General features: G+C 51.7%; 1 protein-coding gene across 1 annotated transcript in view; it reads right to left on the reverse strand.

Moving 5' to 3' along the window:
- The window catches only part of MAP3K15 (mitogen-activated protein kinase kinase kinase 15), a 109,377-nt gene that overhangs the window by 6,844 nt on the left and 88,902 nt on the right, over positions 1 to 13,631 (reverse strand). Inside the window, exons 18-21 of the mRNA XM_032592029.1 lie at positions 6,262 to 6,419; positions 1,948 to 2,131; positions 1,039 to 1,198; positions 463 to 616 (exon numbers count right to left, since the gene is read on the reverse strand). Coding sequence (XP_032447920.1) covers positions 463 to 616; positions 1,039 to 1,198; positions 1,948 to 2,131; positions 6,262 to 6,419 — 656 coding nt within the window. The remainder of the gene's footprint in view (positions 1 to 462; positions 617 to 1,038; positions 1,199 to 1,947; positions 2,132 to 6,261; positions 6,420 to 13,631) is intronic.

The raw sequence follows: 13,631 nt of genomic DNA on the forward strand, positions 1-13,631 counted from the left end.
ATAAATAAAACATTAAAAAAAAGTTTAAAATGCAAACATTTTTATCCATAACCTTTCCCCCTAAAGTGGCCTTTTCCCAGCTTCTGAGGGCAACTCAATGTGTCCTGCAGCTGGGGGTTCAAAACGAAGGTTTAACGTGAATGAAGGGCAAAAGCTGGGAGTTCCTAAGCTTAGTGCTGCATTTGGCTTGTTTTACGCCAGGGGGCAGCACCACTCCATGCCTCGGTTCACCGCAGTGTTCCGCAAATTCAGGCTTTGGTGGAGTCTTTTTTTTTTTTTTTTTTTTTTTTTTGCTTTGTATTTTCTTTTGTCTTGTTGGAAGAGGGAAGGGCATTGGGAAATACTTATGGTGATTACCGTAACTTTGCAAACCGTCCAGGGCAGCAGGAGACTCGTCCCTGTTCCGGGACCTGGTGCCAGGCAGAGGGGGTGGCATGAGCAGCTCCCCCGACCCGGCCCTACCTGGACCACGCACTCCTGCAGGTTGGAAGCCACCTGGTTCTGCTCCTCCCAGAGGATTTTGTACAGCATGGCGCGGCACTCACTGTCTTTGCGCAGCAGGAAGAGGCCCGGGTCCCTGTCCTCCGGGGAGGAGGCTGCGCTCTCCTCTGGAACGCTGCGGACAAACACATGCGACAATCCCTGCATGTCCTGGAACAAAGTCTTCAGGCTGGGACGCCACGGGGGAGGGGCTAAGAGGCCAGTCGGCAGTCCCCACCCTTAAGGTGAAACTGCAGGAGGCAGGCAGGTGGGAGAGAGATGCAGTGTTTTTTCTAACCCCCACAGCACCAGTTTTGAGAGAGGGAGAGAGAAGGGAAGAAAGGGAAAGAAAATGGGGACGGTGGGAGGAGGGGCGGAGGGGATGGAACAGGAAGATGGGGAAGTGACTGCAGTGAACACGCTGCCCGCCGCCTTCACCTGCACTGTTGGCCGCCCTACTAACCGTGCAGAAAGCTAAAGCCCCTGGTGGCCATCTGGTTTTCACCTGGGAGGGATTTGGCTCCTGGCCCACAGTGTAGGGAAGGGGGTGGGCTGTACCTATGCAGGGGGCTGAGCCGGTGCTTGGGTGCCCGGGCCTTCTCGAAGAACGCATCCATCTGTGCATCAGAGTCCGGGGAGCCAGAGCCGTGGTCACTGCTGCTGCCGCCCATGGGCTCCCCAGACGTGGGCAGGGCCAGGGTGGCGCCCCGGGTACCCTCTGTGTGGGGGCAGACAGGGAGGGGGGAAGGTGAGCCTCAGCCCCTCAGGCCAGGTGACCCATGCAGGGACTGTTAGGTCTGTGCTGCTCTAACGGGGCGGTATAGTCAATCACCCGGGGTCCCTGAAATGTAGGTTCCATTTTAGCAGGTCTGAGGCCCAAGACCGCGTCTCTAACCAGCCTGCAGGAAACAGTGACAGAAACACAACTCGTCACCCCCTAGCAAGATGCTGAGCATCTGTCCTGGCTTCTACTCCATTCACACCAGGAAAGAGAAAACCAACAGCTTTCTTTCCAGAGGCCACATTTATGTCATTGCCAGGTAGGGCTCGTTGCCCTAGAAGGGGCCACTTCGCTTCAGTGACCTGTAGGACAGCTACTGCACCCCTTAATCAAGGTCAGGAGCAGCAGAGGGGGAAAGGCCAGGCTCTGCACCAACCGAAGACCCAAAACCCAGGCAGGGCACCCCTGGCCTCCCTTCTCGGCACAATCTCAAATGAAAGACTTTAACAAGGGGGGGGGGGTGTGTGCCGCTGTCACCTGTGGGGCTCCCTCTGTCCGTCAGGAAATCAAGAGACATTCACTGGCTGGGTGTGACCACTCTTACGCCCCCTGCACCAATCCCTGCCACTCTTCACAGGGACAGGCTCCGTGCGTGCGGCTCTGGAGAGCAGGCACTCTCGGTGACAGAGGGGCCCAGGCATCCACCGCGCCCCGGGCGGCACCCCCGCTGTCCAGGCAGACCTCACCTGCTGGCTTGAAAGCAATTCGGTTCTTCTTGCCCTTGTTCACCTGCCTTAAGAAACCCTCTTTGAGCAGCTCGGCAGCAGTGGCACGTTTGTGGGGCTCAGGCTCAAAACAGGATAAAATGAATGCTCTGGCGTCAGCTGAAAGGGCTCCTGGAATCTCAGGGTGGATCTTAAACATCCCCACCTGCATTTAAGGGAGAGGGGACCTATGTGGCTTACGTGACTGTGAGGCCTCAGGCACATCCGGGTGCATGTGCCTTCAGTATAAAGCTCCTACGCCTGCCATCCTTTGAGGAGCTGGTGGGTTAGAACATCCTCGACGACTCTCCCGGCTGGCCTCTTGGGACTTTGCTTTGCCCAGTAGGTTGTTGGAAAAGTGAAATCAGAGGAGTTTCAGAGCGTAGGGCTTAAGAGGTCCCGGGGCTTCTGTTCTAGTCCTCAGTGGAGCCCTGAGGCCACACGCAGGGAGGCTCAGCAGTTTGGGGGTGGGGGGGCATGGAGTTACTAATCAAAGGGCATGAGGTTTCAGGTAAGAAAGATGAATACATTCTTGGGGCACCTGGCTGGCTCAGTCGGAAGAGCATGCAACTGCTGATGTCGGGTTTCTAAGTTCAGGCCCCACGTTTGGTGCAGAGATTACTTAAAAATCAAAAAATCTTGGGGCACCTGGGTGGCTCAGTCAGTTGAGCATCCAACTCTTGATTTGGGCTCAGGTCATGATCCCAGGGTCTTGGGATGGGCCCCCTGCTATCGGGCTCCATGATGAGCTTAGCATTCTCATTCTCTCTCTCCCCACCCCCGCCCCCTCACCCGATTGCACTCTCTCTCTCAAGTAAAAAAAAAAAAACTTTAAAAATAAAGTTTAAGGGGTGCCTGGGTGGCTCAGCTGGTTAAGCACCCAACTTCAGCTCAGGTCATGATCTCACGGTTCGTGGGTTTGAGCCCCGCGTAGGACTCTGTGCTGGCAGCTCGGAGCCCGGAGCCTGCTTCAGATTCTGTGTCTCCCTCTCTTTGCCCCTGCTCGTGCGACCTCTCTCTCTCTCAAAAATAAATATTAAAAAAATGTTTATAAAAATAAAATTTAAAAACTTAAAAAAAACCCACAAAAACAAAAAAACAAACAAAACCAACATGAACGCATGCTAGAATTCTGCTGTACAACAACTGTACCTAGGGTCAACAATGCCGCAGCAAGCACTTTAAGGTATGTTAAGGGTGTAGAGCTCCTGTTAACTGTTCTTACCACGATCAAATAAAAGTTTTTAAATCGAGTTTTAGATTTTGAGAACACTAAACACTGGATGGAATATCCCCCCAAAATGTGAAATGCAGGACACCTACAGTGGCACCCCTCACCTGAGGGCCAGGGGGGAAGGGCACTAAGGGGCCAGGGACCGAAATTCAGGGCAAGAACCCAAAGGAGAGAGGGGTGGCGTCCCCCACAAGACTGTCGGAAAGCAGAGAGCGAACGTGGGCGGCACCTTGGTGCCTGTCGCTACGTTACTTCTAAAGGTGCTTTGCTGTTACTCAGAAGGCCCCTGTAGGAGTTCTCTTGGGCTGCCTTCACAGAGCGCCACAAACCGGGTGCCTGAAAACAATGCAGATTTATTCTCTCTCAGTCTGGGAGGCTGGGCGTCTGCAGTCAAGGTGCTGACGGGGCCACGTTCCTTCTGAAACCTAGAGAGAATCCGTCCTTGCCTCTTCCAGCTTCGGGCGGTTGCGGCAACGGTTGGCTTGCAGACACATCACCCTCACCTTGGCCTCGGCGTGCCGCCCTCCGTGTCTCTCCATATCATCACCTCTCTGGCCCCGATGTCTGTCTCTGCACCAGCGAGTATCTGTCCCGAGGCCTGCGACTGAAGCTGCAGGTAGGATCTTCGACAGCCGCACGGCTCCACCACGGATAGCCGCCGCAGGGCGGGGAAGGTTACCGCTGTCCCCCGGCCCTCGCGTTCGGGGTCTTGTCGGGATCGTGGGGGCCAGAAGACACTCGGCGACTTGAGGTCCTGACGTTGGAGCCGCCTGACCGCTGCTCTGAGAACCTTCTGCAGGGGCCGGGCTGAGGGGAGCAGCCATGGCACCCACAGCGCAGAGCAGTCCGTCTGCTGAGCGGCCTGCACTCCGCTCGCCGAGAAACCGGCACTCGTTCCTTTCCGTTCTGCCAGAGGCTGAGCTGGAGTGTCCGGCGAAGACGCGGGCGGCAAGGCTGCAGGGCAGACGGGCCGAGGGGCCGCCATGCCTGGCAGAGAAGCAAGGAAGCAAGGCCTCTGGAGCATGTTCTATCGGGTTGCTTCGACGCACTGTGACCTCACTGTCCATAAGCAGTGAACCCACTCTCCTCCTCCTTAGCCTTCAGGCAACCAAAAATGCTCCAGGGAGGCCACTGCTGCTAAGGGACTCTTAAGACCACAGCCTCTCTTCAACTTCTCCAAGTGTACTCAGAGCCAGAAGCCACAGACCTGGCCTTAGACACGAGGGGCTATCCTGGCATCAGCTTCCCGTGGGATGGGAAGCATGCCCCTTCCCAAGGGAGCAGGCCTGGTGGTAAAATGCCCCCCATGGTGGCCAGTCGGTCTTATGTGGGCCTCAATACTTGGGGTGGCCTTCCTGTGAGCGCGGGGAGGGCTTTTAGAATGACAAAGTAAACACTGTCTGCTATCCGAAGCCCCACCTCTTCAAAACCAGTCAGAAACCGCCCTCCAAAGATACAGGCCCATGTGGTATTTGAGCCTCACCTAGTGTAAGGGCAAATACAGATTCAAAATAAGAGGCTTCACAAAAATAAGACACAACCGGGGAGGGGGACAAAGCATGAAAGACTCATAAATATGGAGAACAAACAGAGGGTTCCTGGAGGGGTTCTGGGAGGGGGGATGGGCTCAATGGGTAAGGGGCATTAAGGAATCTACCCCTGAAATCACTGTTGCGCTATATGCTTAGATGTAAATTAATAAATTAAATAAAAATTTAAAAAAACGTTAGTTGTACAAGCAAAAGTTAGAAATAAACAACATGCAACATGATGTTTATGATGAGTTCCTCACAGTATGGGAAGAAGCAGGAGATAAAAATCACATGGATAATATGTTAACAACTATGATTTTTTTTTTAATTTCTTCGTGTTTTTTTTTTTTATTTTTTTTCAATGTTTATTTATTTTTGGGACAGAGAGAGACAGAGCACGAACGGGCGAGGGGCAGAGAGAGGGAGACACAGAATCGGAAACAGGCTCCAGGCTCTGAGCCATCAGCCCCAGAGCCCGACGCGGGGCTCGAACTCACGGACCGCGAGATCATGACCTGGCTGAAGTCGGACGCTTAACCGACTGCGCCACCCAGGCACCCCCGTGTTTACTTATTTTTGAAAGAGAGAGCGAGTGTGGGAGGGACAGACAGAGAGGGAGACACAGAATCCGAAGTAGGCTCCAGGCTCTGAGCTGCCGGCACAGAGCCCGACGTGGGGCTCGAACTCACGGACCGTGAGATCATGACGTGAGCTGAAGTTGGACGCTTGATGGCTGAGCCACCCAGGTGCCCCAACAGGTATGATTTTTAAAACTAATAATAAGACTGGTAGAATACAAAAAAACAAAAAAACAAAAAAACAAAAAAAAAAACCCACCAGAAAACAAAGAGCCTTCATCCTCCCTGTTGAAAATAAGGGAAGAGACCTCCCCTCCCCCTCTTTTCTTAGAGCATGTACTTTAGAAAACTTGTAACTGCAAGTTCTTGGTGTCTTTGAGACGCTATGTGAATCTTTTTAAAAGCTGAATAAGCCTCTTGCCAAGAATGCCTTTCTCAAGGACCTGAGGGCCAACTCTTTGAAATGTCAACATCAAGAAGGATCCATCTCTATCTCCCAGTTTCTGGTTGTGGGGGAGCCCTAACTTCAGTAGTGTCTTCCTCCAAAACTACCTCCTATCTTAAATATTGGAGAAGTTTATTTTTCCTTTAGGTAAAATCAATTAGCTGATGCAAATGGTCGTCCCAATTATCGAGTGACCCTTGGATGCACTACTGTGACCAGTGGCACTATCCTGTCCACGCACGGGAGGACTAGTGATCGTTTCCTTTGAGACCACGGGTCAGAGGGTGGTAGTGCTTGGCTGGAGAAAAGGACAAGTTCTTTCTGTCCTTGCAACCACTTAGTGGACTGCCTGTGGCTTGCATCGCATTCTGATTGAATGCCTATTCAACAATAAAACTGTTTGCTTCTCTTCTACCTTTGTGGAGAGATTTCTGGAGTGGCAGGAGATTTTCTTTTTACTTATTATTTCCCTGACACCAGCAACTTCAATCACCAAACATGTCTTACTTTGAACATTGCTGCCTGCGGTTCACCGAGCTCATCGAACGGAGGCCTGCTGGTGGCCATCTCAATGATGGTGCAGCCCAGGGACCAGATATCCGCCGGGGCGCCGTACCCGCGAGGTCCTTGATCGATGATCTCAGGTGCCATGTACTGCAGAGTGCCTATGGGGAAAAAATAAAGATTGTGGGCAGCAAGCTGCACAAAAATCTCAGCGGACCATTGGTAAACAAGCGTGTGGACTTCAACCCTCTCATTAATGACAGACGGAGCCTGCTCTCATGCATAAATGATGCCCTTGCGTCCTTTCTCTGACCAGAGGCAGACAACGCCCCTTCCTCTGATACTGGTCACACGGAGAGAAGACTGTTCAGCTCCGCGAAGGACAAATGGGCCCCAACCCCATCCAGTCAGTGCACAGAACGCAGGACACACAGTACCCCACCGACTTCAGGAGCTGCCTAGTGGAAGTGACAGATGATAGGACGACGGTGGGGGCGGGCTAATGGCAAAATGGAGTAAGTGCTAAAGCAGAGGGCTCCGAGAAAGCGGATGAAAAAGTGCTTGATTCTGCCTGCTTCAAGTCAGGGAAAGTTTTACCTGGATCAGTCTGGTTCTCCGAGGAGTAAATGCTAAGACAGCACTGGACACCAGAGAGATTTACTGGGGAGAAATACACGTGGGATAAAGGGGGAGGGAGCAGGATGGGCAGGGGGAACTGTCAAGCTCAGTGCCAATGTGACACCTGGGAGAGAGGGCAGGGAACGAAGAGGTGGGCAGAGTCTCAGACAGAAGAACAGCCCAGGGACGGCTTTGGCCAGGCCACTGGGGAGTCCCTGACCAAAAGCTGCCCCTTGGAGGAACATCACACTGGTCCAGCACGCCGCCGGCGTGCAGTCGTCGGCCAGGAGCAGGCAGGGTGACGGACGACCCCGCCACGAACACGGAGGCAGAGCCACAGAAGGCGGCACACGGGGCTGCCAGCGAGCCGGCCCCCCACCAGGCGGGTTGAGGGGGTGGACAGTGGGATGGGAGGACTCCCAGGCTGGGGGAAGAGCTTGAGCAAAGGTGCGAAGGTGCGCAGTACAGAGTGAGTTCGGGGAACCACCAGCGGAAGCTGACACAGAGTAGCGTATTAGGAGTTAAAAATTAAGGAGGCAGTGGTGAGGGCATAGCCCGAATGGCAAGCAGTACATAATGAAGGCTCTGGCTTCAGACTTTCTCCTGTGGGTCACGGGCCGCCAGAGGTTACCACAGGGAAGGTGGTGATCAGATACGGTGCTGGGAGGAGAAAGCACTGCAGAGATGGGGGCAGGGAGGTCAATCAGGGCTCCGGGAGTAAAATCATAGGTTCTTCTTGAAACTAAGGCCGAGGAAAGCAACAGCACCAGACACTATATGCTGGCAAAAGTGGTTTCTAATAAAGAGCAAACTTGCATATGACACTGGCCAAGGTGTGAACAGAGAACACAGATGCCCAGAGAAATTCAAGTGCCTATCTCAAGATCACGCAGCCAAAGCAAGTCTCCAGCGTCTTAATCAATGAAAACAAAGGGCTCATTGGTTTAAAAAAAATTTGGAGAAGCTATGTACTACATCTTCCTCTTGAAGATCCAATGTCTTTTAGTATTTTTCCTCCCAATGAGCATCTGAAAGGCACCGACCCACAGAGTTTTGCAATAATGAAAATCTGTGCAGTTCGATATGGTAGCCACTAGCCCCATATAACCATTGGGCCCTTAAAATATGGCTGGTGAGATGGATGACATGAATTTTACTTCCTTTTAATTTTTAAAAATTTTTTTTCAACGTTTTTATTTATTGTTGGGACAGAGAGAGACAGAGCATGAACGGGGGAGGGGCAGAGAGAGAGGGAGACACAGAATCGGAAACAGGCTCCAGGCTCCGAGCCATCAGCCCAGAGCCTGACGCGGGGCTCGAACTCACGGAGCGCGAGATCGTGACCTGGCTGAAGTCGGCCGCTTAACTAACTGCGCCACCCAGGCGCCCCCTAATTTTTAAAGATTCAAAGTAATTACGGGCGTCCGGGTGGCTCAGTTGGTTAAGTGTCTGACTTCGGCTCAGGTCACGATCTCATGGCTCATGAATTCAAGCCCTGCATCGGGCTCTGTGCTGACAGCTCAGAGCCTGGAACCTGCTTCGGATTCTCTGTCTCCCTCTCTCTCTGCCCCTCCCCTGTTCACACAGTCTCTCTCCCTCTCTCAAAAATAAATAAATGTTTAAAAAAATTCAAACTAATTTAAAGTGAAACATAACTTGGGTTGGGTCTGTGAGCTCAACAGATCAGTAGGGCACGAACGATGGTTTTGGTTTCCAAAGCTGAAAGCCTGCTAGGGAAGTGTTCAGCTGCTGCAGGGTTGGGCAAGATACAGGCTCATAGCACTTGCTGCACCATTGGGAAATCCTAGAGCCCCAGGGAGGGAACTTCCAGTGACACAATCTCTCCTCCCAGGCTTGTGCTGCTGTGAATAATGAATGGAGAGGCTTTGACAGAGGATGTGCCTACTAACTAATCCACAATCTGTTAATCAAGGAAAGACTTGTGCTTTTTGTTAACTCAGCTGTTCTCTCTCAGCTCTGCTCTATGATGCTGGTTCTGGGACTCTGCAAACCCCATTTGTGCTTTGCCTGCAGCTTCCTGTTAGGCTCTGCCACTAGGGGGCGCGCGCGAGAGAGCGCGAGCTACCATGGGAGGAGGAGCTCAAACGGGCTTGCTCAGGCATACCTAGAGGAGGGAGGAAGGAGAGGTTGGTTACTTGCTCCCCCATGTCTGCCGCTGTCCCTCTGAGGGAGCTGCACTTTGGACCCTCAGCTGGTTCCAGTAGCAGTGCTTGGCTCCAGTTTCTAGCTCTTTTGTCCCCTCATAGTTTCAGATCCGGCTTCCTCTTGCCCCACCACTAGTTGCCTGCTCCACTCCAGTAACACCCTTCCTTGTGCTCCCCACAAGCCCTAGAAACAGAAGCTGCTTTCTGATAACTCAGTCCCAGTAAACCGTTTTTTCTACTAAATTCTCTCTGTAAAAATAACTGGGGCGATTTTGGTTTTCCTGCCTGAATCCCAACTAACACAACGAGTAAAAGTTAATTCTTAAAAGAACTTTTACAAAGTTCTGCAACGTAGAAAATAGCACTATACCAAACCGCAATGGTTTACTGACCCTCGTTAAACAACTGTGCACCAGAGTACAACTGTTTCATAATTGGAGGCTAAGCCCGCTTGATGCCAAATTTAGAGATTTTCTTTATAGGACAACATAGTAAACATCACCCTTTATAAATGTAGGGACTTAGCAAGGACATCCGTATTAGTTATTTATTGCTATGTAATAAATTAGCCCAGATGTTAGCACCTTAAAACAGGAATTAGGATGTCATGCGGTTTCTAAGGGTCGGAATCCACGAACACCTGGGTTGGGTGGATCTGGCCCAGAGTCTCTAATTAGGCTGTAGCCAAGGTATCTGCTGGGCTACAGTCAAGGGAAACGCAGACTGGAGTTGAAACCCACTTCTAAGTTCAGGCAGGCTGTGGGACGAGGCTTCAGTTTCTCACCGAGTGGGATCCTCCAAAGGGCTGCTCAAAACAGGGCTTCCCCCGGAGCCGGGGATCCACAGACAGCAAGCAAGAGGGATGCCACGCTGTCCTCTTCGACCTAGCCTCCAGGTCACACACTGCCACTCTGCCTTCATATGCTCATCAGAAGGGAGTCACTAATCAGGGTGCCCAGGTGGCTCGGCTGGTTAAGTGTCCAACTCTCGATTTCGGCTCAGTTCATAATCTCATGGTTCATGGGATTGAGCCCCAGATTGGGCTCCGTGCTGAAGGAGCCTGCTTGGGATTTTCTCTCGCCCCCTCTCTCTTTCTCTGTCCCTCCTCTGCTTGTGCACTCTCTCAAAATTAAAAACTTTAAAAAAAAGAGAGAGAAGTGAGTCACTAAGTCCAGCCCACATTCAAGGGGAGGGGATTACACGAGGCTGTGAAGGCCAGGCGGCAGGGTCCGCTGGGGGCCATCTTGGAGGCTAACGGCCACAATGCCTGACTTCCCATCAGTATTCAACGACTTACAGAGCATCTCCACGTAGCACTGTCTCTGTGACTCTCACAACCCAGTAAGGTCGGCGCTAACAGTTATTCCCATTTTATACATGAAGAAAATGAGCCTCAGAGAAGGCAGCAGATGTGCTCAAGCTAGAACTCAGGTCTTCCGTCTCCACATTTGGAACTGTTCACCATGACACTGCTGATGTATGCAATGAATCCAGGACAAGCACAAGTGAAGCAAATGCTGCCTGAACAAAAGTCGAGCTGACGTGAGGATTTCCAAAGCCATAATGTGACGTGTTCCCACATAGCTGGAAGGCGTAGGGCGGTAAGAGAGAACCGGGTGCTCCATTTTATTGACTACCAGATTTACAGAAAAACCACCCACTCACAGTCAACATCCAATGGAGATGGATCCACACAACTGTTTCCAATAGTCAAGGGACTGTTCCCAAGCGGTGTGCACGTTGTGGGTGTGTATCGGCTGCACCAAATCGGCTTCTGTCGAGAAATCAAGTAAAGATGCCAGCGGCGGGGTGGGGGGGGCATCTGAATAATGCGGAAATCCTGGGAAACTTGCTTGCCTTCAATCTGGCTCTCCTAAGGGTATCCTAGCCTTTCAAAACTGCACGTCCCCCAAGATGTGCCCACACACAGGTCATGTGATCGGGGGTACAGAGTTCAGAACAAGGGGACAGGAGACCCACAGGCATGGACCCAGACCACCGGGGACATGAAATTGTGGGGGCTCCCGGAGAACTGCCCAAGCAGGATTTTCAAATCACCAGTGACAAAAACGCATGGCATAGGACAATAATTGAGAGGTTTTGATCGAGGCGCCAAGATAAAAGCCAGACACCAAGGCAAGGGGTGAGACACAGACGACAGGCGCATGTTTCGAAGGGGGTCCGACAGAAGTGGTCACACACCTCGCAGGCCTCTAGCCCAGGGTCCTGCCACCCAGACCAAGGGATTAAAAAGATGGAGAGAGGAGAGACTAGAGGTGGGGGATGTTGTGAGTGACTTCTTTAGACACTGCTGTGCCGGTAGGTCTGCCCCTTCATTACAGGAGCCGAGGAAAGGCTGTGCCCAAAATGGCGACTCGGGCAATTCAACACGCACTCAGAACTGTCACACTCCAAAGGAGGGCACACGCATAAGCGTTTTCTACAGGCCCTGGAAAACACTGTTAGAGCCCAAAGTTTGCAAGTTTCATATTAATGAAGTACCGGAAAGAGAAACAAGATGCCTCCTGTACCACCCTGGTTGCCCTGGCCAAGGACGGGCCTGGTAGGAGGGGACACCACTTTGTTTTAACCCAAAGATGAGGACTCCTCGTTGGGCCCATGCAGAGCTCCACATGTACATGTCCCCCGCTGGTAAGCTGCACACAGGACTGGTTCCCAGGGGAGCGGCCCATAGCGTCCGAGGATACGGCCATGCCCTCTTGACAGTGGGTGAAAGATGCATGAACCCTGGACGCCAGATGTGGGAGCCAGTGTAGAAATACTGCTTTAGGGGCACCTGGGTGGCTCAGTCCATTGGGCGTCCGACCGGCTCAGGTCATGATCTCCCAGTTTGTGGGTTCAAGCCCCGCATCGGGCTCTGTGCTGACAGCTCAGAGCCTGAAGCCTGCTTCAGATTCTGTGTCTCCCCCTCTCTCTGCCCCTCCCCCACTCACACTATATCTCCCTCCCTCCCTCCCTCTCTCTCTCTCAAAAATAAACAACATTTGGGGCGCCTGGGTGGCGCAGTCGGTTAAGCGTCCGACTTCAGCCAGGTCACGATCTCGCGGTCCAGGAGTTCGAGCCCCGCGTCAGGCTCTGGGCTGATGGCTCGGAGCCTGGAGCCTGTTTCCGATTCTGTGTCTCCCTCTCTCTCTCTCTGCCCCTCCCCCGTTCATGCTCTGTCTCTCTCTGTCCCAAAAATAAATAAACGTTGAAAAGAAAAATTTTAAATTAAAAATAAATAAATAAATAAATAAATAAATAAATAAATAAATAACATTTAAAAAATTAAAAAAAAAAAAAAGAAAGAAATACCGCTTTAGGGTCTCTGTTAGAGGAATCCTGCTCAAAGGCCATTTCCTATGGCCTGGATCCCTCAGGAGAAAAACACGGAGGAGTGTGTACAATGTGAGGGGTAAAAGAGGGGCGGGGGGCAGGAAGCAGTCAACTAAAGGACAGGTCTCTGCCCATGACGTGGGACTTACAAAGGATCTGGCAGGAAAGCGTTGACAATAACCATTAGCCAGTCCCAGAGCACACAAATCCAGCTTAGAGCAGCACCAGTCAAGTGACCACTTTCTGTGCCCCTCTCCTCCCCTTCCTGCAGCTGGGGAGCAGAAAAGGAGGTGGGGGGGCAGGTGAGAAAGGACGAGATTCGAGATTGCGTGCCGCCTGCCACCAGATCTGCAGGGACAGGGTTAGGTCGCTATCCCTGGAATGAGGACCAGGGTGTTGATGAGTACATTAGTGTGGCCCCTTAAAAAAATTTTTTTTAACGTTTACTTATTTTTGAGAGAGAGAGAGCGCGAGCGAGTGTGTGAGCACGAGCAGGAGAGGGATAGAGAGAAAGGGAGACACAGAATCCAAAGCAGACTCTAGGCTCTGAGCTGTCAGCATTGAGCCCGACACGGGGCTCGAACTCACGGACAGCGAGATCATGACCTGAGCCGAAGCCAGATGCTCAACCGACTGAGTCACCCAGGAGCCCCAGTGTGGCCCCTTTTAATTACCCAATTCAGACTGTTTGCTTCTCGAGGCTCCATTAAGACTTTCTCTCAGTTGCCTGAGGGTGGCTGGCAAAGTCTCAGGAAAGGACTACCACCGTGGGCAGGGCATAGAGGGCAGTGGGAGACAAAGAGGGGGTGACTTTTATGATTACAACCTGTGAGTCTGACAGGTTCAACATGTTTGTTACCCACAGAAACTTGATTCTCTGAAAGACTCCTGCCAGTTCTGATAACCTGGGATCTTCTAAGTGCAAACTAGTATTTATTTTATTTATTTATTTAACAAATACTTCACCTGCACTTGCTGTGAGTCAGGTACCGGGTCAAAGCACTTCACCAATATTAACTCATTTAATCCTCGTAAAAACCCTCCCATCTAGGTACTATGAACAGCTCCATTTTACTTCTGAAGAAACTATGGCACAGAGACGTTAAGTAACATGCCTCAAGTCACACAGCTAGCAAACGGTTGAGCCAGAATTTGAACCAAAGATGTTCACAACCATAGACCAGAGCAGAGTTCCTTTCCCAAGATCCACTCCTAGGCATATACCCAAGATGAATGAAAACTTATGTCTACACA

Source organism: Lynx canadensis, chromosome X (genome assembly GCF_007474595.2).
Source record: "Lynx canadensis isolate LIC74 chromosome X, mLynCan4.pri.v2, whole genome shotgun sequence".
Lineage (NCBI taxonomy): Eukaryota > Metazoa > Chordata > Mammalia > Carnivora > Felidae > Lynx > Lynx canadensis.